At 46.4% G+C, this 22,375-nt stretch overlaps 1 protein-coding gene across 1 annotated transcript in view; it reads left to right on the top strand.

Moving 5' to 3' along the window:
* Positions 1–18,967: 18,967 nt before the first annotated feature.
* The window catches only part of FGF9 (fibroblast growth factor 9), a 113,556-nt gene continuing 110,148 nt past the window's right edge, over positions 18,968–22,375 (top strand). The window contains exon 1 of the mRNA XM_086950203.1: positions 18,968–20,110. Within this exon, the coding sequence (XP_086806329.1) occupies positions 19,831–20,110 (280 nt within the window). The 5' untranslated portion in view covers positions 18,968–19,830. The remainder of the gene's footprint in view (positions 20,111–22,375) is intronic.

The raw sequence follows: 22,375 nt of genomic DNA, 5'->3' as shown, positions 1-22,375 counted from the left end.
GGACAAAGTGCACAGGGGCTTCACGTTTTATGTCAGCGATACCATAGATTGAATTACCTGAATGTGGGCAGTAATGAGTGTTAAAGTTTTCAGCCCATATAAAGCTTACTGCGTTTTGATGGGGATCGACGATTTCTTGGATGGCAAGATCCAAGTCTGTTACCACCTTGGTTTTTGTATTGTCAAAACAATTATTATAAAAAATAATTAGTAATACATCCCACCCCTTGCTCATGGTACATAATAAAAGATGAAAATATGGAGATATGTTAACAAATTTCAGAACTTTCCATGGGGTGGTGCTGAAAACGTAAGTCTCAAGCCCCACTTTTGCCGTGCCTCTTACAGAGGGTACTGCTGATGTAAAAAGCCTAGCTAACCATCAGTGTGGTAATTGGACACTTTCCATGTTTCTTGCAAGCAGAAGATGTGAACGTCTGTTCACAGACTGCCAATCTGGCAGCCCGATCTTACTTTTAAGTCCGGAGATGTTCTAAGATCTTACCTCCACCCCATATTTTGTTATTGCAGACCCCCTTTCCACAGATCTGTATGGTCCTTCTCCCCTGAACACACAACTGTCTTTCTTTGTGTATGATCAGAGTCTAGAATTAAAATGTTGTCCCCACCTATTGAAAAGATGATGTTGCAAGGAATTGTGGTGTACCAGAAACTCACCTCAGTACCTAGAAAAACCCCAACCAGCTAGCATCTCTGTCACATTAGCTCTTCGTCCTATAGCTAAGTAACCAATGATTAGACAACCTGGAAAATGCAACTTAGTAGAAAGTCAGGAATGGTGGGAAGTGAGAACACTCTTTCATTATACTCTCATACCAGTCCACAACAGGAGTAAAGAAGAGACACCGTAAGGTTAAAATATTTATTTTAACGACATGATCTCAGGTGCAGTATCTTAGCCAACATAAGCAGACATATGATTAGAAATAATATGGTCAGCATTGTTACAATTCCATAAAATGCAAAAGGAGAAATCATAATACAATGATGGTGAAAACAGGTCGTATAGCGCCTAGTTTTAACCCCCTCCCTATACAGGAACTATGTATTAAAAGCTAAAGAAGGTCTCTTAGGCTTGTGTGGGGGACCCCATTACCTTTCCGCTCAGTAAGAGTAAATCACATCTGGATCAGCATAAGCTCTCTGCATCCTTGGAAACAGAAAATCTTCCAAGTGTGTGAAATCATGGCAACTGTGCAATAATAAGGGCCCCCGAATCTCAGTTGGCTCACAGCTGCCAAATTGTTGTGTCTAAAAAGCGTTACTCGATCATGTCGAACAACATCTACCATGTTATGATAACCTTGACGGCTTCAGCACTCACTGTGCAGACTAGGGGCACGATGTAAGTCTAGAGAGATCGAAAACAAACCTTTTCTCATGTATAGACCTTCACAAAGCCTAGCTTACAAAAATATCTATGTGCAGTGTCGTGTGCAAAAACGGCAAAAGGTAAAATGGCGTTTAAACTTCTAATAAGCCATGCTAACATAACATGCGTGCAAACCAGGCCTTAGGACACGCCACACCCTCCCTTGATGGGAGAACATACAACAAAGGGGGCCAGATTCATAGAACTCCGAGTTCAAGTTCAAATGAGCCAGAACCAAGTTCAGAAATTTTGCCTAACTTGATAATTGGAGGCAAGAATCTTAGTTAAAAAGTAAACAATTCAGTAAAACATTCATGAGTGGCCATGGTTTGAACAAGACCTAAAATAAAATGCATAATTGGAAAAAATTCACAAGTTCAGTACGTGTTAATGAAGCAGAAAAAAATCTCACTTCAATTCAACAGCGTATAGGCACTGTATGTTGCAACCGCCTCCAACAGGAAGTCGTTGTTATCATCCATGAACATTTCAGCCATCCAATTCAGCAATGGATATGAACATACATGTTCTTCAATAGCTGGAGCCTCTAGCACCATCAGAGGACAACTTGGGCTTTCTTCGAGATAACTGCGTGCCAGAAAGTCATCGGCCGCAGTCCTTATGTTCCAATTGCCCAAGATCCCATGAGCCGCTGTGCAGGCCATAATCCCGAAACCAGAACAATCTATTTCATGAGCAACTAAGGGACTTATTAGTAGATTAAAATCCGGGTCAGGAGACACTGTGTTGCAGAGACACAAATCTAGGGCCCACTCAAATCCACAATCCAGGCAATGGAAAACAGGCTGCCGCAAGTAAAATACGAGAACCGGAAAGATAAACCATACGCCACACTCAGAGTCGCCAGAGGTAGCAATCCATACTATTCAAGCATCCGGTTACGAAGCTGGAGCAGCAGGAGGAGATCGTCTTGGGGCACAGAATGTGCTTCCATTTTGGAGTAAGCAAATTAACAGCAGTATGCCGCTCCTAAATCGAAAAATAACGGGAAACCACCAAAGACACTCGAAAAAAATTGAATGAAAAATTCTGGTATCACACCAAACATAGCTTGAACTGAGGTCACAAGGCCAGAACTTACTACTTTAAAAAAGTGTGCCAGGCCCGTGGTAGACGAGGCATTGTAGGTTGTGTGAATTAAAGCCCCGAAATGTAGGTCTGTATTTAATAAGGCATTCACCTCAGTACGAGTGTTTGCAACGTGAAGGACGAATGTTTCACGCGGAGATGTAAGGGGGACTTCCTTCTGGGACAAAAGAGCTCTTATTCGACTCATCTTGTTGATCTCTGCTTTCAAGGTCGGAATAGAAGGCCACATGGAAACATCGAGCCTCCTGTGTGGAGAAGAAAACAGGACATTTTTACAGCAAACTACACGTTGGGAAACAGTAACGATGTATGGAATTCCCGCAAGCATACCACAGCAATCTTCATTATTTAATCAAAAATAACTACCGTTTGCTAACAACGTGAAAGTTGGTGTAATAGCCTGGGTGGGAGTGCCTTTCAAAACCCACTCAAGATTTGGTGCCATTACATTACAAGCACTGCGCAATTGCAGATTTCTACAGACTAATGAGTGATCTGGTGTGGATGTGCAGTCTTCACCTTTCAAATAAACTTCCTTTCCTTCTCTAAAACACCTATATGTAAACGGGAGATTCCAGACTTCATGAAGATAAGCACCACCTAAAGGTTCAAATCTACCTATGGCATAGTGTTTCATGCATGATTTAAATTTGAACAGAGGAAAAGGTAGAGTTATTAACCCATGGATAAGCCACACTGCTGAATTTGTTTCCGCCACAGAGAATGGCAATGGTTATAACTTTTCGATATGTAACAGTAAACACGTGGCATCCTTCATTGACATAAATTGTTGTTTAACAGTCAAATTAAAAGGCAGGAATTACAATGTTGTGTTCATGTTTGAAGAGTCCAAGCAAACTGCATAATAGAACGCAATTGATTTTGTCCATGGTACAAAACTGCAACATCTTCTTGTACAATATCAACAACAGATGAAACAATATTATCTAACATGTAAATTTGGGAAGAAAGGGTGTTAATGCTATTATCTACAACGGCCAGCACTTTTTCTAAAATGGCCTGATCAATAGCTCTGAGCCTAGAAGCAGCTTCAATTTGGGACAGCTTCCAAAGTTCGTTGTAAGCAGCATATATCCATCTTTTCGATCTGCCTGCTGCAGGACCTTTTACAAAATCATTCAAATCAACGGCGTCAGTCAGTTTAGACAAATGTGATTTAACTGACGCTAAGGTAGAGTGTTTGAGCCAACTCTGACACAACTTGCCGACAGAATAGGTTGTGACTGAATGTTGACTCTCTAATCGGGGATCTACTCTAACCTCTGTAAAGCCAGGGGTCAGACCTAGAAAACGGTGCTGGCAGGAATCTGCACTTCTTTGCCACAGCAACCAACCTTCGGGATTAATGCTGGAAACATTAAAAGATGAATTTCTCAACAGGGCTTGTGAATCAGTAAGGGACGTACTGGTGTAATTATTCCAATGGGGATATTCACCCAAATCAGGAAATGAAGGAGCATTTCATTTTTTAGAAGTAGCCAATCCAAAGCAGGTGGTTTCGAAATAGAAGCATTCAGAAAACACATATGGTTCGGGATGAGGCATGCACGATGCAAAGCTTCGGTGCCTTGCACTTGCCAACCTTTAGAACCCCAAACAGATTTAAGATCAACGGTTTCTTTCCAAAGTTCATAGACCCCAACCGCCAACTGGTCAATAAAGGACTTTGAATTCAGTAATTTTGTGTGGGTGAGTCTAACCTTGGAAGAGGACTTCTCAGACATGCATTAGGGTTTGATTGATCAAAGTCAGTAAAATGAGAAAACTTTTTTAAAAGAGTTTTAGAGCTGCCTTCAACAGGTGCGGGACAATGTTCCCACTGTGTGTAGTTTACTACATTTCTAAATGTATTTGCTTCATGCAGAAAGTGATTTCCAAAATACTGGTAACAATAAATTGCCATAGTTAGCAGAATCTAGATACAAATCTTCAGCATCAAAGGCAGCACAATATTTCAAATTAGAAAATAAAGCCTCTACGGCATGAACGTCCCAATCATCATAGCGAATATTTTGTTTAACCACATCCCCCATAGAAACACGAAGTACATTGGGGACATTAATAACCTCTGTGGGCCCGTGAATCTGGAACTTCACAGCATCCCATACAATCCCATCTAAAATGGGCCAAACAGTTATATTCACAAATGTCTGGTCCCTCTTCATGATGTGCGAAGAGGAGTGGGGAGCCAAAGGTCCATCAATTAGTCTAATTGTAGTTATTGCATGAACGTAGTGTCCATTTACAAAACGAAAAAAATACACTATGAATCAGATGGACATGAATAAAGAAATTGCAAAAAGCAGCAGCCAAATGTAAATCTAAGGTAGAATCAAAAAATGTTTTTAAACCATGTAGCAAAAATTGAAACTTTTGAAGCGGACTTTGATGTGGTTGACCCAGTGTCAAATGAAAAACGTGATTGATTAGCCACACGGGTCTCCAAATAAGGCATAGACAAGTCAGTGGGGTAAGTATATTCAGTATCATTAAGAGGATTACCAGCAGGTAAATTCAATAAAGGATTCGCAACTATATTAATCTCAATGGCAACATCAGGCCCGATGACAGATCTGGGGCCAAAACAGAGTGTTGCACCATTGCTGGACACGAGACACAGGTGTCATACTAAGAAGAATCGACCACCCTGTGTAGTTTAACATTTTCAATGGAGATGTACCTGTTCCCCTTTCGCCCATGAAGAGGAGGTAAAATGACTGCTCTTGTACCCTGCACGCCAAGCACTAGAATGGGAGCTCGATGGGAGGGACCAAATTCCTTCTTGTTCTCGATCTTCTCTCGGACCAGTTCTCCAACTCGGGGTAGCCAGCCGACTACCGGAATCTGCAACACAGCATCAAATGTGGAGGGCAAATGTTACTTTGCAAAACTGTCTCTGGTCTTTTGTAGGTTCTGCAAAACATTAGAATGTTCATCTACGTCAAAGGATGCGGCAGCCGCCGCCAAGTCTAGACCCTCAAGGTCCGGAACAAATATTTTGATGCCAAAGAACATTTCGTATGGGCACCGCCCACCCGGAGACCTTCTAGGGAGATTATTTAGTGCACGTTGTACGCTATTGAGGTGGGTTAGCCAGTCTCGACCAGTACCTAATAACGTAGCTGTTAATGATTGCTTTAAGTCACGGTTCATTAGCTCCACAACATTATTGCCCTCAGGCCAGTATGGAGACGAAAATTTGACCTGGACACCCAAAGAACTCATGGCATCCTTGTATGCCTTAGAGGCAAACGCTGGACCCTGGTCCGAATGGAAGGTACCACACACAAAAATTCCCACAAAGACATGCAAATCCCTTACCACAGTTCTGGAATCAGCACTGTGTTGCGGCCACAACCACACAAAGCGTGTACACTAATCAACTGCTACTAAGATGTACTTATACGCAGTATCAGAGGAGAAAGGACCACAGTAATCTAAATAAACACATGCCAGTGGTTTATAGATATGTACAACTGAGTTTGGGCCGGGCGTGCAGCAGTAGAAGGTTTAATTTGCTGACAAATGGCCCATTGAAGGACATAATCACGCGTCTGTTTGTACAAACCCTGCCACCAATATCGTTGCTGTAGAAGAGATACAGTAGCTGACACGCCAGCATGCGATGAGGCCATCCCAGCGTGGGCTGCTGCGTTCCGCGTTGGGTATCAACCTGTCACCAATGTCGTTAATTCTCACATAAGGAACTTTATCAGGACTTAAATAATAAGAGTATTTAGAAAGGAAACCTCTAGGGTAATTACCTCCCTTCTCTGTTGCGGCAATAGCTGCCAAGATGTCATCATCAATCTTACTTTTGGAACATGTAACTGCTGCCTCTGAGTATGCTGCAACTGCGGTCTTAGTGGCTTCATCCCCATTAAAATTGCCAATAGCGTGAACTCCAACACGCTGGTGACCCAGAGTATGAATTACAAACACGAGTGGCAGCCGTTCTTTAAGCTCAGCCACTCGAACCCAGATCATTTTATGTTTTATTGTACGACCCTTGGAGTCACGAAAATCATTTTGAGTCCAAAAGGGTAGATTGTCACTGTATGATTGAACACAGTACTAAGAGTCACTTACAATAAGAGTAGTCACACTGGGATTGGCATACTCCAATGCGAGCATCAGAGCACGAAGCTCCGCCAATTGGGCGGTACAGTCCCCTAATGTCTGTGTATGCAGGACATCAGACTTGAATTCACCATCTACCATAGTACCTACCACAATTGCGCAGGCCAAAGAATATGCGTGCCTTGAACCCGTAGCCGCTTGCGCGCTTCCGTCAGTGTAAATTTTACAACGGAAATCCTCAAGTGGGCGCATTGTCAGAGAAGCAGGATGAACGAATTCATACTGCAAGAACTCCTGAGTCTGCAGAGAGGAATCAAAAATGAACGTGACATCTGTAGATGTCAAGGACGTGGCCCATTGTATCCACCGTGGGTGCAAAGCTTTAGAATTTGGTACACTGGCTTTCGTCACTGCCTCCAAGGCAGGATACGGAGTAGCAACCAAAATGCGTTTTCCCTGCGACAGTGCACGTTCTTTTAGAATCGCCATTTGCATTGCTGTCAATACTTTTTCCACAGCGGAAAACCGCAACTCAGCCGAAGTGTACAAGTGTGACTTGTAAGCGATAAGGACTGTGCCACCCTCATTAAAAGTGAGGTACTTGAAACCCACCTCCCCTGGCACAATTCTTATCACCAGGTTGGTGTGGGTATCACGAGTCAACAAGAATTTAGATTCTAGAAGATCAGCCTGCAAAGATTGCAAGATGGCTGAATGTTCAGGCAGCCAGCACGATTTGGAGAAAGTAGGTTGTATCAAAGCGTAAAGAGGCTTTATAGGCTGGGCATATTCGGGAATGTAGGTACACACAAAATTCAAAAAGCCCAGTAAAGATGGTAGTTTTTTCAGTGTTGTGGGAGCGCACAAAAGTGCGCATTTCTCCAGGAAGTGAGGAGCCAAACCTCGACCTTCATTGTTGAGCTCATAGCCCAGGAACAACACGGTGTACTCCGCAATGTGACTTTTCGCAAAGTTAAATTTATAGCCAAAATCCGCAAAATGGCATAATATGCGGTCTACACGGCACAAATGCAGCCATAATTCATTGTCTGTGAGATAGATGTCATCCACATATAAACATGCATCTGTGTCGAGCCCCTTAAAGAGCGAGGCTACGCGGACGGCAAAGACGCCAGGACTGTTCTTATAGCCCATAGCAAAACAGCAAAATTGGCGCTGTTTGCCACCACTGGTAAAAGCTGTCCATTGACTACTAAGCGGGGGCAGATTGTGGGCAAAAAAAATATTGGATATGTCAAGTGTGGTTTTGAACCTTTAACACACGAGACTATCCACAAGAGCTGAACTGTGTGTATTTTGTACTGCACACGTACGACAATGGGAGTTTAAGTGGCGGTAATCCAATACCAAATGGTACGAGCCATCCGGCTTGGTCACAGTAAAAAGAGAGTTGTTCATTGGAGACACAGATGTTTCAATTACACCTTGATATTCCAATTGTTCAAGGATTTCCGCAACGGAAGCTTTCACTTCTCGCCGCATGGGGTACTGGGGTTGAAGCTGTGGCATTGACCACAATGGAATCTCATGTCGGAGGGAAAATTTGTCCCATCCACAGTGAGTACGGTACAAAGCAGGCGCAAGCGCCTTAGCCCAATCTTCTGCAAAATGCAGAGCTTGCTCTTTCGGCACTGTGTGGGCGAAACTAGGGAGGATTACCTCCTCCCATTGCAGAGCAGCTAAGACAAAGGGTGGGGGCCAGTCTACCTCCGCCAACAAAATATCATAGGTAGTAGTTAGATTTTCCCCAAAAAAAATCCTTTTATGGTATGTTCAACACCACCTTCAATCATAAGGACACTTTCATAAAGTCTTTCAGGGGGAGCCACTCTAGTGTCAGCTGTCTCAACTACAACGAAGGTGTCAGTCACTGTCACCTTCAGTAGTGGACGCAACGCCTCACTAATTATGGTAATCTCCGCTGCGCTGTCCAACAGTGTCAGCGCCCATGTCAGATTCCGAAGCTGCGTTTTCACTATCTGTGGCATATAACGCTGTTACTGCAGCAACTTTCTTCTTCTGAAACTGGGGCCTTTGACGCAGTGACTCGTCCTGCTTGCCTTTTCAGTCAGCCTTGGGAGGCTGCTCACGGCTCTGTAGGGCACCTTGTCCTCTGCCGGCGCCTCCTCAATCCGGTGGGCAAGACCGATGTTTCCTGTAAAGAGCGAAGAGAACGTTGTTCAGGAACCTGACATCTATCAGATGACTTAATCGTAGTGCGGTCGCGCAACTCATAAGTACGCTCAATAGAGGCAGGTGTAGGTGAAGCAGGAAGAGACCCCTGTTTCCTTTGCTGTTTCCCCTGTTATTTGTTCTTACTCCAATTTTGTTTCGGAACGTTCTGGCGGTCGTCTTTGTCAGACGATGCCTGCTGAGTTTGCTCTGTGTTTTTTTTTTATTTTTTTAGCAAAAGGCCTAACATCTAATTTTTTACGGCCAATGGTCGTATAAGCCTCCTTAATAATCCTCTGTAACTGACGGGGTTTCTCGGCTTCGGGAACATCGTGCAAAGCATTAGACATCGGGAAACTTACTGCATCCCCCTTAACATTTGCAATGACGAGATTGCGAACCATGTCAAACGCTCCCACGAGTCGCATTCCCAACTCCACAGCCGCCTCCGGTCCATGTTCATCCTGAACACTCTTTTTTTTTTTTTTTTGATTTTTGGAAAACCTTTATTGGACAATATAGGCAAACAAATACGGGCCTACAACCCACCGGCCGGCCTCGAAATCGTTTAAAGCACATCAGCAAGCAGTTGGGCAACTCAGCAGCATATCAAAGCAGAACACGATTAATCCAAGTTACACTGTAATTAGGTGCGCTGCCGAGAGGTAGGAGAAGTGAAGGTTTAATTTTAAAGTTTTTAACGGTCCAGAGTAATAGGAGCCAAGAAGGATCAGAGTCCAAACAATCCGTACCAGGACCGAAATGGGCAACAGTATTCAGGAACATCAGCGAGCATTATCTATTAAACAAGAGGCTGGTGGCGAGTAACACAGGAGAGAAGGCGATCAAACATTATGGTACACCCCAGCCACTACCCACATCGCGCCAATCCACCCCTTGACCCAAATAAATAGGAAGAAGAAAGAGTAGAAGAAGAAGAAGAAAAATAAGGCCCATAGTAACTGAACGAACGAAGAAAGAATACCCCCCACCCTACACGCATGCAAAGGCTACGGCCTACCCCCCCCCCTGAGCAGTGTGTCTGTCGCCCCAAGAGTACCCGAAATTTAGGAGCAAGAGAAAGAAGGAAAAGAAATCACATAAGACCGGAGGAGGGCCAAATAGATGTCCAAAACAATCAGCATTTTTACCCTCGGCCACCCATCCCCGGAACCCGACCCAGTACCTGACCAACATTTAACTCCCACAATTGTCCATTACAGTCCCAGCAAAGCACACAACCGGATGCCGCCAAAAGGGAGAAACATCCTCAACCTTGTCCCCTTCGATCCAGCATGCCGACGGAGTCCAGTTCTAAAACAGCCATCTTGGACGGAGAAAGCCAAAGTGAGGTTCACTGCAGCGCACGATGCCAGCCACCAAAGTCACTCCCCCTCAGAGCCAAACGGTAAATGTCCAACCAAGAAGGGGCAACGCACAACCGCAATGCTTGAAGGGCAGCCGACCAAAACAGCAATTGCAACTCCAGGATGGGCCGGTGGGACCCGCGATGAAGCCCCGAAACAGTCGTGTGGCGAGGCGCCCAGACACAAACCTCCAGTCTCCGCCAAGGACCAAGATCTCCACACGTCCCTGCAGCAATACTGGGTAGCCCGGCAGCAACCACATCTCTCTTATCCAGCACCATCAAGTCCGTCTGAGCAGGCTGGTAGTCGCAGACAAACACAGGGTGTGGCGAGGTGCACAGCACATGGGGTTCAACATGTCCATCCGAGGGCTCTGTATGAACAGAGATATCCAGTCGGCATTCCAGGTCCAGGGCCATGTCACGCACAGCTACATGGAGATCTCTCAGGGCATACATAATATCAGCAAGTCTGGGGGATGCCGCAGGATGAGAGGGAGCTGCCGTCTCATGCACCCTGGGCGCAGGATCACACCGTAACCCTCGAGACTGGTCGCCGTCGGCCATCGCTTCAGCAGCCCACCAGTAGCCGGTCCTCAAATCACTGCCACTCCAGGGAGCACAGTAGCGGGACGGTCCCCTTCGCTTGGCCCCCGGCGTCAGTACAGCACAATCCGCTATGAACACGCCAAATGGCCGCCGGGGGTAGAGAGTCCCAAATGCCGAGCGCCCAGATCAAAATGGCTCCCGGCGCAGCGCTGGGAAACGAGAAGATGTCCCGAGCCGTCCACAGGCTGAAGAGAGGGTAGAGTTTATCGTCTACGGCGGTGACACGAGTCTGGCGCGAAGGCGTGCAGGACAGGGCGGCTCGCTGCAGCAGGGAAAACATTGCGGCGATAGCTATCCGTCAGCCGACCCCGTCCTGCTACAATGTCAGCCGTTGTTGCAACTTGGGACGGCAGCCCATCCTGAACACTCTTAATGACAGAGGGCAGGACAGCCATTGATGGGGTACCGAAGCACCTAGTATAGACTGCCGCAAAAATCACACCCCAAGTGGTACAGTCATTTACGTCAGCACTAAGTCTTTCTGCAAACTTATAGTAAGGATCCTGTGTTTTTCCACAGGAGTGGTATTAGGAAATACTGCCTCCATTTGGTCAAATTTCTCGGCAAGCCAGAAAGGCATCTCATCCTTATCCTGGGGACGCTTGCCCATAACCCCATTATTCATAACGGGACTAAGCTTTAGCCCGTTCGGCCCAACTGGATGCGCCGCACAACCCGGTCCCCACCCGGGAAGTTGCGGGAAATGTAATGAAGCAGACCCCTTATCACTGACACTGCAGAGGCATAAAGGGGCCTTAATTCAACAGCTGTATAACCAGCTAAAACAGGCAAAGAAGTGCCTGCAATTGACAACGGCCACATTCTGACCGCTGTCAAACTGTAGGGAAGGGTGCCATTAAACCAAACGGCATGCTGCCAAGCAGAAATCGGAACTTCCTGTGTCCTATATGGTGCGTACTCTACAGGCACGGCAGTCGGAGTGTAAGTGTGAAATACACAAGTACCAGCATCAACCGCAGGTAATGTGACCCAAGAGTAAAACAGCTCAAACGGGTACGCTGCGTCAACAGATACAACAAAAACAACTGCCTGGCCTTCCAAAGAGACCTGGAAATCCTGCAAATTATTTCGCACAGCCATGCAGCTGTGAACTGCGATATCGACTGCAGCCATATCGACACAGTGAAAGACAAGTACAATGCAATAGAAAAAGTACAACTGGGTAGTAAGGGGTTGTGGACTGATATAAGCACTACACGAGAGTCTCACAATAAGACCACTATGTTGGGTGCGCCATGTTGCAAGGATCCTGCTCACACACAGAACGGTGCACAGAGGCCTGTGACATCAGTGAATTAGGGTGTACCAGCAACTCACCTCAGTACCTAGAAAAACCACAACCAGCTAGCATCAGTGTCACATTAGCTCTTCGTTCTATAGCAAAGTAACCAATGATTAGACAACCTAGAACATGCGACTTAGTACAAACTCAGGAATGGTGGGAAGTGAGAACACTCTTTCGTTATACTCTCATACCAGTCCACAACAGGAGGAAAGAAGAGACGCAGTAAGGTTAAAATATTTATTTTAAAGACGTGATCTCAGGTGCAGTATCTTAGCCAACATAAGCAGACATATCTTTAGAAATAATATGGTCAGCATTGTTACAATTTCATAAAATACAAAAGGAGAAATCATATTACAGTGATGGGGAAAACAGGTCTTATAGCGCCTAGTTTTAAAACCCTCCCTATATAGGAACTATGTATTATAAACTAAAGAAGGTCTCTTAGGCTTGTTTGGGGGACCCCATTACCTTTCCGCTCAGTAAGAGTAAATCACATCTGGATCAGCATAAGATCTGTGCATCCCTGGAAACAGAAAATCTTCCACGTGTGTGAAATCATGGCAACTGTGCAATAATAAGGGCCCCAGAATCTCAGTTGGCTCACAGCTGCCAAATTGTTGTGTCTAAAAAGCGTTACTCGATCATGTCGAACAACAACAACCTTGTTATGATAACCTTGACGGCTTCAGCACTCACTGTGCAGACTAGGGGCACGATGTAAGTCTAGAAATGTCGAAAACAAACCCTTTCTCATGTGTAGACCTTCACGAAGCCTAACTTACAAAAACAGCTATATGCAGTGTTGTGTGCAAAAGCGGCAAAAGGTAAAATGGAGTTTAAACTTCTAATAAGCCATGCTAACATAAGATGCGTGCAAAGCAAGCCTTAGGCCACACTACGCTGGCGGGGGATTTCTCTGCTTGTACGTTGAGTCAGTCCTGCTCACTTCGCTCGGAGAGGGATTCAAATCTATTACCCACCCTTTAGGACTCCTTCAAGGTTCTATGAGCCTCAGGTTCTATGGGCCTCTGTCTGTATACTCTGTCGCGAGCTGCTAGAACCGTCCTTGAGTAAACCCTAAGGCTGCCGACCAATGGCAGACTCTGCAGGTCTGTGGAACAAGCCCAGTGGGACCGCTGTAATTTTTTTGGGCTCCAGTACTGTCGTACTGCATGCATATAGGACCCTCCTAGCTGGAGAGAAAATGTTTAATCACACAATCGCCCGCAATGCTTTTTGGCCGTCTGCACACCCAGCTCACTCGCCTAACCATAATCACATTGTCATAGATCTCGCTGACCAAATTACAACCAATCCATCCCCAATCCAATTCACACATTTGTGTTTTTTAAGGCCCCCCCAGGATTCCTTATCATCATTCTGGATTGGGGGAACCCCTACAAGGGCTACCACATATGGCGAGCAGTCTGGTAGTAGATCTATTGTTCTGGCAGGGGTCTGAGTCCATATGCTTCATGTTGATTCAAAGCAGGTGAGGTCCTGGCAGTCCCATTTATATTTCCAATCACCACAGGTTGCTCAATGTTAGCGCTGGGTCTATGGGTACCCTTCTCCAAGACCATATCCTGTAAGTTTCTCCTATTAATGTCTTCAGCCTGTGTTTGGGCTCTCGAGTTACAAGGGCAGGTTTTTATGGAGCTTGCTGGGAGTCTAATATTAGATTAAAGACTCAAACTCTAAGAATCCTGTGGCTAAGGAGGCAATCAAAGAAGTTATTCTCTGTTCCATATTTAAAATTAAGTCTTTCATGATGTAACTAATAGAGGTTATAGTGTCTTTGTCCTGATGGTTGTTTTCCAACGTGGACATTTTTTTTAACTTTTCCCCATGCTGCTTTTTCCCCATCCTAATGCCTATCTGAGGAGGAGGAAACTTAGAGTGACCTGCCATAGCTGCTTTTTGCTTTAGTTTCTTTTTGAGGGGAGATGTTGTACTCTTTTCTGGGGAGGGATCCTTTGAAATGCCACAGGTGGTGCCTACCACTGATGTACGAATTTGAGAGATATAAGTTTCAAGTGTCCAGCATCCTGAAGCATCTAAATTAGTAACCTCAACAGGTTCTGTCAACAAGGGGCGTAACAAATATAATTGTACTAACAAAATTTCACAAACGCTTACCCTTTAATAAATTAAAAAGGGAAATAAAACTATATGAATGAATGAATGAATGAATGAATGAATGAATGAATGAAAATTATTTGTAAAGCGCGCGACGGCCAAACGGCTTCCTGGCGCTGGGAGCTCTAAAGAACCGGACAGACAAGGCCAGGAGGATTAGCAGGGGTAGGCCTGGGCAAACAGGAAAGTTTTTAGCGCTTTACGAAAGTGGGAAAAGATAGGGATCGAACGCATAGAAAGAGGAAGGGAGTTCCAGAACCGGGGGGCAAGAACAGAGAAACGGGTACCACCGGTGCGAGATTTGCGAAAGCGGGGAACAGTGAGGAGGGCAGAAGATGAAGAACGGAGAGTGCGGGCAGGGGTGTGAAGAGAAACCAGAGAATTGATGAAAGCCGGTCCAGAGTGATCAAGGGCCCGATAAACAAGGCACCCTAATTTGAACAGGGATCTCTGCAAGATGGGCAACCAGTGAAGGGATTTAAGGACGGGAGTGATGTGATGGGTTTTGGGCAAGTGAAAGATGAGACGGGCGGCCTGATTCTGGATAGCTTGTAAGCGGCGGGTTTCATAAGCTGGAATGCCGGCGAGCAAGCTATTGCCGTAGTCAAGGCGGGAGGTGATGAGGGCAGAAATAATAATTTTAAGGGAGTCAAGAGAAAAGAAACGAGAGATTTTCCGGATCATCCGGAGGGAGAGAAAACAGGAGGACACCACGGCACTGACCTGGCCGTGCATGGACAGGTCCTGTCTAACCTTGATGCCCAAGGTTTTAACGGAAGGAACAGGGGTGGGGGAAGGGCCAAGAATGGGAGGCCAGAAAGCAGAGGACCAGGGGTTGGATGAGCCGCCAATCAGAACAAGCTCAGTCTTATCGGGATTGAGCTTGAGGTGGTTGGCGCTCATCCACCCAGAGATGAAAACCATGGTGGAATGAAAAAAAGATAAAGCGTGAGAAGATGAGGAAAGATCAAAGACGAGCTGGAGGTCGTCAGCGTAGTTATACACAGAGACTCCCAGCTCAAGAAGGGAAGAAATAAGAGGGTGAATGTAGAGATTGAAGAGAAGGGGAGAAAGAGAGGAACCTTGGGGGACCCCACAGGGCACCGGGAGGGGGGAAGCAGAAAAGCCAGGAAGGTGAACAGCTTGAGAACGGCCTGTCAGAAAGGAAGTGATCCAGGAGAAGACAGTGCCTCGTATGCCCGCTGCGCTGACACGGTCCAGAAGAATGTTATGGTCGACCGTGTCAAACGCAGCGGACAAGTCGAGGAGGATCAAAGCTTGGGGAGAGTTGACGTCGGCCTTGGCTTTAAGCTCGTCAAGGACGGCTAACACCACGGTTTCGGTCGAATGACCTGAACGGAAACCGGCCTGGTGAGAGGCCAAAAGCTCGTTCCGTTCAACATAAGCAGAAAGACAGGAAGTAACATAAGATTCGAGAATTTTAGCAAGATAGGGAAGAAGAGAGATAGGTCTGAAGTTAGAGGGAAGAGAAGAATCAAGACCAGGTTTTTTAAGAATGGGAGAAACAATAGCAGATTTAAATGAAGAAGGGACCAATCCAGTGGAAAGAGAAGCATTAAGAAGAGAGAGGGGGGTGTCAGGGCAGGAAGAAAAAAGGGTTTTGAGAATACGGGCAGGGGCACAGTCAGTGGGGGAGCCAGACTTGATTTTTGTGAGCAGAGCTAGAAAAGCGTCCAAGGAAAGGGGAGGGAAAGAAGAGAAAGAAGATTTGGGCGCAGAGGGGACAGAGTGAGGAGGAGTAAAAGGAGTAACCAGGATGTTAGATTTAATATTAACAATCTTCTCAATGAAGAAGTTGTTAAGAGAGGAGCAAAGGACCTGGGAGGGAGTGAAGTGAGGGCAAGCACGATCAGAAGTGGCCAAGTTCTTAACCAAAGAAAAGATTTCTTTGGATTTCTTTGGATTTATTAGATAATATATTATTGGATAATATATTATTATATATATATATATATATATATATATATATATATATATATATATATCAATTAATCCAAAACATAAAAATCTGAAAGAGATATCTAGATACAGATTCCTTACCTTTAAATTTCCCAGGTGTCAAACTGGATCTAGAAGATTTTTCTTAGTGCAATACCCCTCTGTGCCAGTAGCTGGCGTCATTTGACTCTGCATGACATCGTGACGTCGTCTGTGCTGAGTGACGTCCGCATCACCTATATAGGATGAAAAACACAAAAGAAAGATCAAGACACACAAGCTTACACCCATCAACACAAAATAGAACAAATTGGAACAGAGTTCACAATGGTGCTACGAACCAGAGGACAGACCCTTCTACACCCCTAAAAGGGAAAGACTTCCCAAAATAAACATATGCAACAGTGGTTCAGCACTCAATTTCGGATTCCATTATATGCACTTCATATATCATCAATACATAGTGAATGATAAGACACAGTGGATTGTTGACATTTCAATAAACAAATGTGAGAGTAGTATCTTCTTCAAAAAATTCTTTATTGTTCATCCTTTTCTTAATATCCCAGCAACCGTGCAGTAGCCAAACATGCAGTAGCCAATGTGTTCATCCACCAGGGACTTCTTCAGGGCTCAATACACATGTTGTCGTCTAGTATATTCTTCTTTATGCGAATGATGAAAAAATAAGTGTGTTTTTAAAGAAATATTGAAGTACAGTTGCTTTGATAAGGTCCCAGTGTTGCGTCCGGGACGCCACGCTGGGACCTTATCGACAACATGTGTATTGAGCCCTGAAGAAGTCCCTGGTGGACGATGAACAATAAAGATTTTTTTTGAAGAAGATACTACTCTCACATTTGTTTATTGAGATGTCAACAATTAACTGTCTTGTCGTATTGAAGGTATACATAGTAGAATCCGAAATTAAGTACTGAACCACTGCTTCATATGATCACCTATACAGGCACCACCTCGACTTGCTGGCATCAGTTATTCTCTTTCCGCCCCAGTCAAGCTCTGATCCGTAAAGAGACCTACCCACTATCACTTTTTGACAGGCTTTTTTTGACGATTTGTCGACTCCTTTTTGGTGTGTAGACTTTTTTCCATCATAGCTCCAAAAACTTCTGGATTCAAACTGTGCGACGCCTGTCACCGCACCATGTCGGTGATGAATCCACACCTGGTTTGCCTCTGGTACCTGGAACGGGACCACGACTTGAAGTCGTGCTCCAACTGCCGGGCCATGGGTCCGAAAGCTTTGAGGGAGTGGCACCACTGGACTAACTTGTTCTGACGACTGTGAGAAATGGTAGTCTAAAGGTAGGCGATTGTTGGTGGAATGGCTTTGCCAAATGTATTACTCTGGTGTTGTGCTGTGTGCTTGAACTGTGGTGTTTGCTGTTGTTGTTGTTGGGATGAGTAAAGAGGGGGTTATACTTATGGGGAACCTTGACATCCATCGCCGTCTATTATGCTGTGTGCTTCAGGGTGGTTTGCCGAACGTGTTCTGTGCTTCTGGGCGCAGGATGGTTTGACTATTGTGTTCTGTTGCATGTTTGTGAAACTGTTGTGTGATAAACGAAAAAAATAATGCTTCGAGTAATAATTTTACCAGGCTGGCATATTGATTTACAGTATTGTGTGCGATAGGGTGCGGACATTTCTGACTAACTTGTATTGTTGGGCCTGTGAGCCTTACCTGTTTCCTAACTGCTGGGGCACTGAATATTTACATTGTAAAGGTGTCATGTCTGATGCGAGTGCTTTCTGTGTGAACATGATTACTTTGATGAATAGAATACTGCAAAAGTCAACGCTGAAATGAGTCATTAAAGCAGAACACGCTGAAGCTGAACCACGCAACACCTTAAAATGCAGTAAGCGCAGCGTTCGCACGGGCAGGTGTCACACATTTCAAAATAGGTTGAGGCGGGCGGTGCATCAAACTCGCCGACTCGGTCTGCGGCTCTCCATGGGCGAGGTCTCTTATCTCTGCGTCTGAGCTAACCCTGAGGCGGGGCTGCTGAAAGAAACTAACTGGCGCACTCCGAGGGACATCGCTTTTCGTAGATATTAGGTTTTTTTTTCCTATGTAAGGCGTGTCACTTCTTTCGTTAAGTGTCCAGCCCTTGCTAATACTACGCTTGGCAGACATTCAGATTCAAGCGGCGAGAAATGTATCAATGTTAGTTAAAAAAGATGATAAATAACTGAATAGAGTAGGACAAATATTGTGTAAGCATGGCACGATCTTGAAGGGAACCCGCATGATGAGTCCACGCCTTCCCATAACGCAGTGTTTAGCAGCCTGGCATCAGTAGTGAGTATATGTTTTATATTGGTTTGCTGTGATTTAACAGGGTACACGTGTTCTTTGCTGATAACTTCGAGCGGAAATCAAAATTGATATTTCTACATTATGCTATCCGTTGTGCCAGGGCATATTCATTCCGTTGAACATATAACTTACGAAGTTCTGGACGCGATAGCACACACTTTTTAATGGTCTCCCTGCCCCTTCACGTGCCACCAAAAGCATTCTGTTCCTTTGCTGAGCTTATTTCCAGCTGCCGAGTCAGCCTTCCTCGTCGGCTCACATCCCCTCCTCTTCTGAGGTGACTGGTGACCCGCCTTGCCGCAGCGTGCAGAAGGTGAGCCGGGTTCTCTCTCTCCTGGCCTGCAGTACCAGGTGGGGAACGGGCGCTAGGACCCGGCGACGCGCCACCGAGAGCACCTTAAACCCAGCCCTATGCCCGCTCCTGCGCCACTCTGCGCGCTGCTGTGGATGGAACAGGCGAGCCCAGCCTTCTGCTGGAGGAGGAGGCAGCACGCCACCACAGACCTCTGCCCATAGTGCACCAGCTCAGCTCACCTCACTGCTGCTGCCTGGAGAGCCAGGGCTCGGACTGACATACTGTCGATGCACAGCCAGCTCTGTCCTTGCTGCTGCAACACCTGTCCTTAGCCATCCCAGGGGCACCTTCCTCACGCCTGATGACAGCCACCAAGGACCCATCCCTCTGACCACCCTGCTGCAGCACCAGTCTGGGGCCTGAAAAGTTATTTCAAAATAGATATATGTATGTGCGTGTTTGTTTTCTGGTTGCGAGCTCTGACTGATCACGACCCGCAAGGCTTTGATTTTTTTCCCTCTGCCTTCCCTCCAGGATTCATGCTGATGCAGGCGGTCTGCTACAGGGTGCGAGCACGGCGCATGCCTTTCTGGAGGATAGGATCCATACACCCTGACGTAGCCGGTGCATCCTTATAATAAAAACGCACCCTGGCTGTTCTAAGTTGCGATGATCATTCTCAGTTTGAACCAAATGGAGGAACTATGGATTTTGCTCCTTTTGACAGCTGGATGGGCTGAAGACCTGGCCGCCTGCTAGGAGCTGGGATACCCGTTTATAAGGATGTCAGTGCATCCGTGCACACGGGTGACTCCTTAGACTTGGCGCGGTTTGACCTTGAACCTCAACCGATTATCCTAGGTGGGAAGGGGACCTTCTCTGCTCTCCGTCGGATGGATCCAGGGCAGTAAGCGCAGTTGGGGAGGGCGCTGCCCGCTTTTCACCTCGACTTTCCCGGGTGTGCTCGCCTCCTCTCCGCCGCTGGCTCCCCTTTCTGAAGGCAAGCTCCCCGATGGCTCCCCTGGGGGAAGTTGGGAACTACTTCGGTGTGCAGGATGCGGCGGCGGCATTTGGGAGCGTACCAGTGCTGCCGGTGGACGGATCCATGCTGCTGAGCGAGCACCTGAGCCAGTCTGAGACCGGGGGTTTGCCCCGGGGCCCGGGGGTTACGGACCTGGACCACTTAAAGGGGATCCTCCGGCGAAGGCAGCTGTACTGCAGGACTGGCTTTCACTTGGAGATATTCCCCAATGGCACTATCCAGGGAACCAGGCAAGACCACAACAGGTTTGGTAGGTGCATTACAAATCACTTCTGCGGGCATGTCTTATATTGTGTTGTATTTTGTTTCGTTTCAACACCAGGCGAATGTTTCTTCCAGATCTGGCTTTAAGTTGCATCCTGGTCTTTGTAGTTTTTATTTTTCGATTTTTAAAAGCAGGACTGCATGTACCAGAATGCAAGGGGGCGGGGAGGGGACACTGGTCCTTTGGATATGGGATGGCTGCCAACACATAGTTTTGATAGTGCTTTTTGGGCGCAGGGACGGCGCCCATGTGCGTTCTAGATTGATGTGTGTAGCGGGCTGGCTTCTTCCAGAACTATACAAGCATGGCTGGGAAGAGTGTTGCCGCTTGGTTGAAGTTAATGAGAGCGCCTGGCGATTCACCGCTCACAAGTTAAACGGCTTTTGGAAGTTGGGGAGGGGCGTGGCAAAGCCTAATGCAGTCAAATATATCTCCCATAGGAACATATTTCAAATTAAGTGACCGAATAGTATATCGCGTTGGGACACTTGGGCTTGCAGTGGCATGTCAGGCTCCACGATTTTAAGAGGTTCCAATAGCATGACACGTACAGTTTGACAAGCCATAAAGAGCTAGCCGAGCGTGGCTTCTCCGCAGACTTGCATATCCTGCACACTGAAGACGGAGGCCAATAAATGCAGAGCTAATTTTAAAAAGCATTTCACGATTTATTGTCTATAGACTGCTATTTATGACTCAGCAGTGAGATCTACTAATATTATGGTCCTAGCCGCTTTGAAGTGCATGTAAGGAAAAAACAATGCAAATGACAGAGGGATTGCAGTTCTGAATTGGGCCAGGGTATCTGAGTCACCCCGCGGGCTTTTAAGGAAGTTTAGTTTACGGTAAAGAATTAATAATGCACAAAAGTAGTAACTTCACACCAGCCAGATGTCCCTGACTTTTTAATATGGCGCACTTCTGTCTATCATTTCTGAGTGCTCGTTATTCCTCGATCCCCCAATAACTGCAGGAGTTTAAAATAGCATATAAAGAGTGTGTACTTGCTGCGCCCAGAATAGGCGCCTTTCGTGGGAGCCGCGTGGACACTCGCTTACGTAGATGGCGTCAAAAGCGGCGTTTCTTGGGGCGGGGGTTACTGGGGTAGCTCTATTCGCATCTTCCACCGTCGCAAGGCCTGCATGCAGCGTGCGCATTCATGGGGTAGGCGCGTGAAGTGCCTTGGCATACAGTGTTCTGAGCTGGGAATTCCCTGCCTCAGAATGTCGCTGCTGCTTTCGCAGTGCTCCCCACGAATCTGATGACGGCCCATGAGTCTCCCTGATCACAGATTTTCATTGGCCGTGGGCTAAATAGGGGGCCCCTGATAGATTGGGGGACCTGAAGAGTTGGTGTCCCCCTGTGTTCTCTCCAGCGCAGGTACTCTTACCGAGATGCTCGCTGGCCTCTCTGTGCCTACTGCAAGCCCTGTTCGTGGGAGAGTCTGCCGACACAGCTGCCGGGTTGGGGATGCACGCGCCGTCCTCAACTGCGAGCAGCCCCTAGCCCCCCGTGCTGCGGGGGAGGGACGGCCGGCAGTGCCTCGGCTGCTTACATGGGGAATGAGATCTTTGTTAGCGTTTATAGGAGGGTATGAGTGTCCTGGCATGAACTAAAGATATCTTTTCATGCGTATTACACAGTGCACCTGCAGGTATTTGGATACACTTTGTTTAACCTCCAACTAACTGATATAGCAACACAGACCCATGCTTCGGAAAGATAGATATTTATTCACATATTAAAAGTTTCCTCGATGTTATACGGACACCGCTGGCGTTCTTAGGGCCTGAGATTATCATATACATGCCGCAGTCCAGAGAGGGCGGTTCCCTGGGAAAACAACAGTGTCAACGTCCCCGTTTCCAGGTGAATATATCCAGCGCTCGTTTAATTTCTTCCACTGAATCCTGGCAGTGCAACCCTTGATCAGCTGCTGCTCTCCCAGGACTCCCCTTAGCAACACACGGTGTCTTTAGAAGGCCAGACCTGCCCCGAACACTGGACTCCCTGCTCCGAATCAGCGTGCGCCAACAGGCCCCCAAAACCAGAAATATACGCAACCCAGAGACGACGCAGCCGGCAACCCGAGCTGCGTGATAATTGGTACCCAGAGAATGACCAGGTGTGACAGAAACCGCGGCATCCGACGTCTGACGTCAATAGAACGTTCACGTCACGCAGCCGCCTTCGTGTCCTGAATAGTTCTCTGCTTCGTGCGTGAACGTGGAGGAGAAACAGTACTAGTCC

Source organism: Lissotriton vulgaris, unplaced genomic scaffold (genome assembly GCF_964263255.1).
Source record: "Lissotriton vulgaris unplaced genomic scaffold, aLisVul1.2 SCAFFOLD_1317, whole genome shotgun sequence".
NCBI lineage: Eukaryota > Metazoa > Chordata > Amphibia > Caudata > Salamandridae > Lissotriton > Lissotriton vulgaris.
The sequence above is the reverse complement of the archived record's forward strand: the minus strand, read 5'-3'. Positions and strand labels throughout refer to the sequence as shown.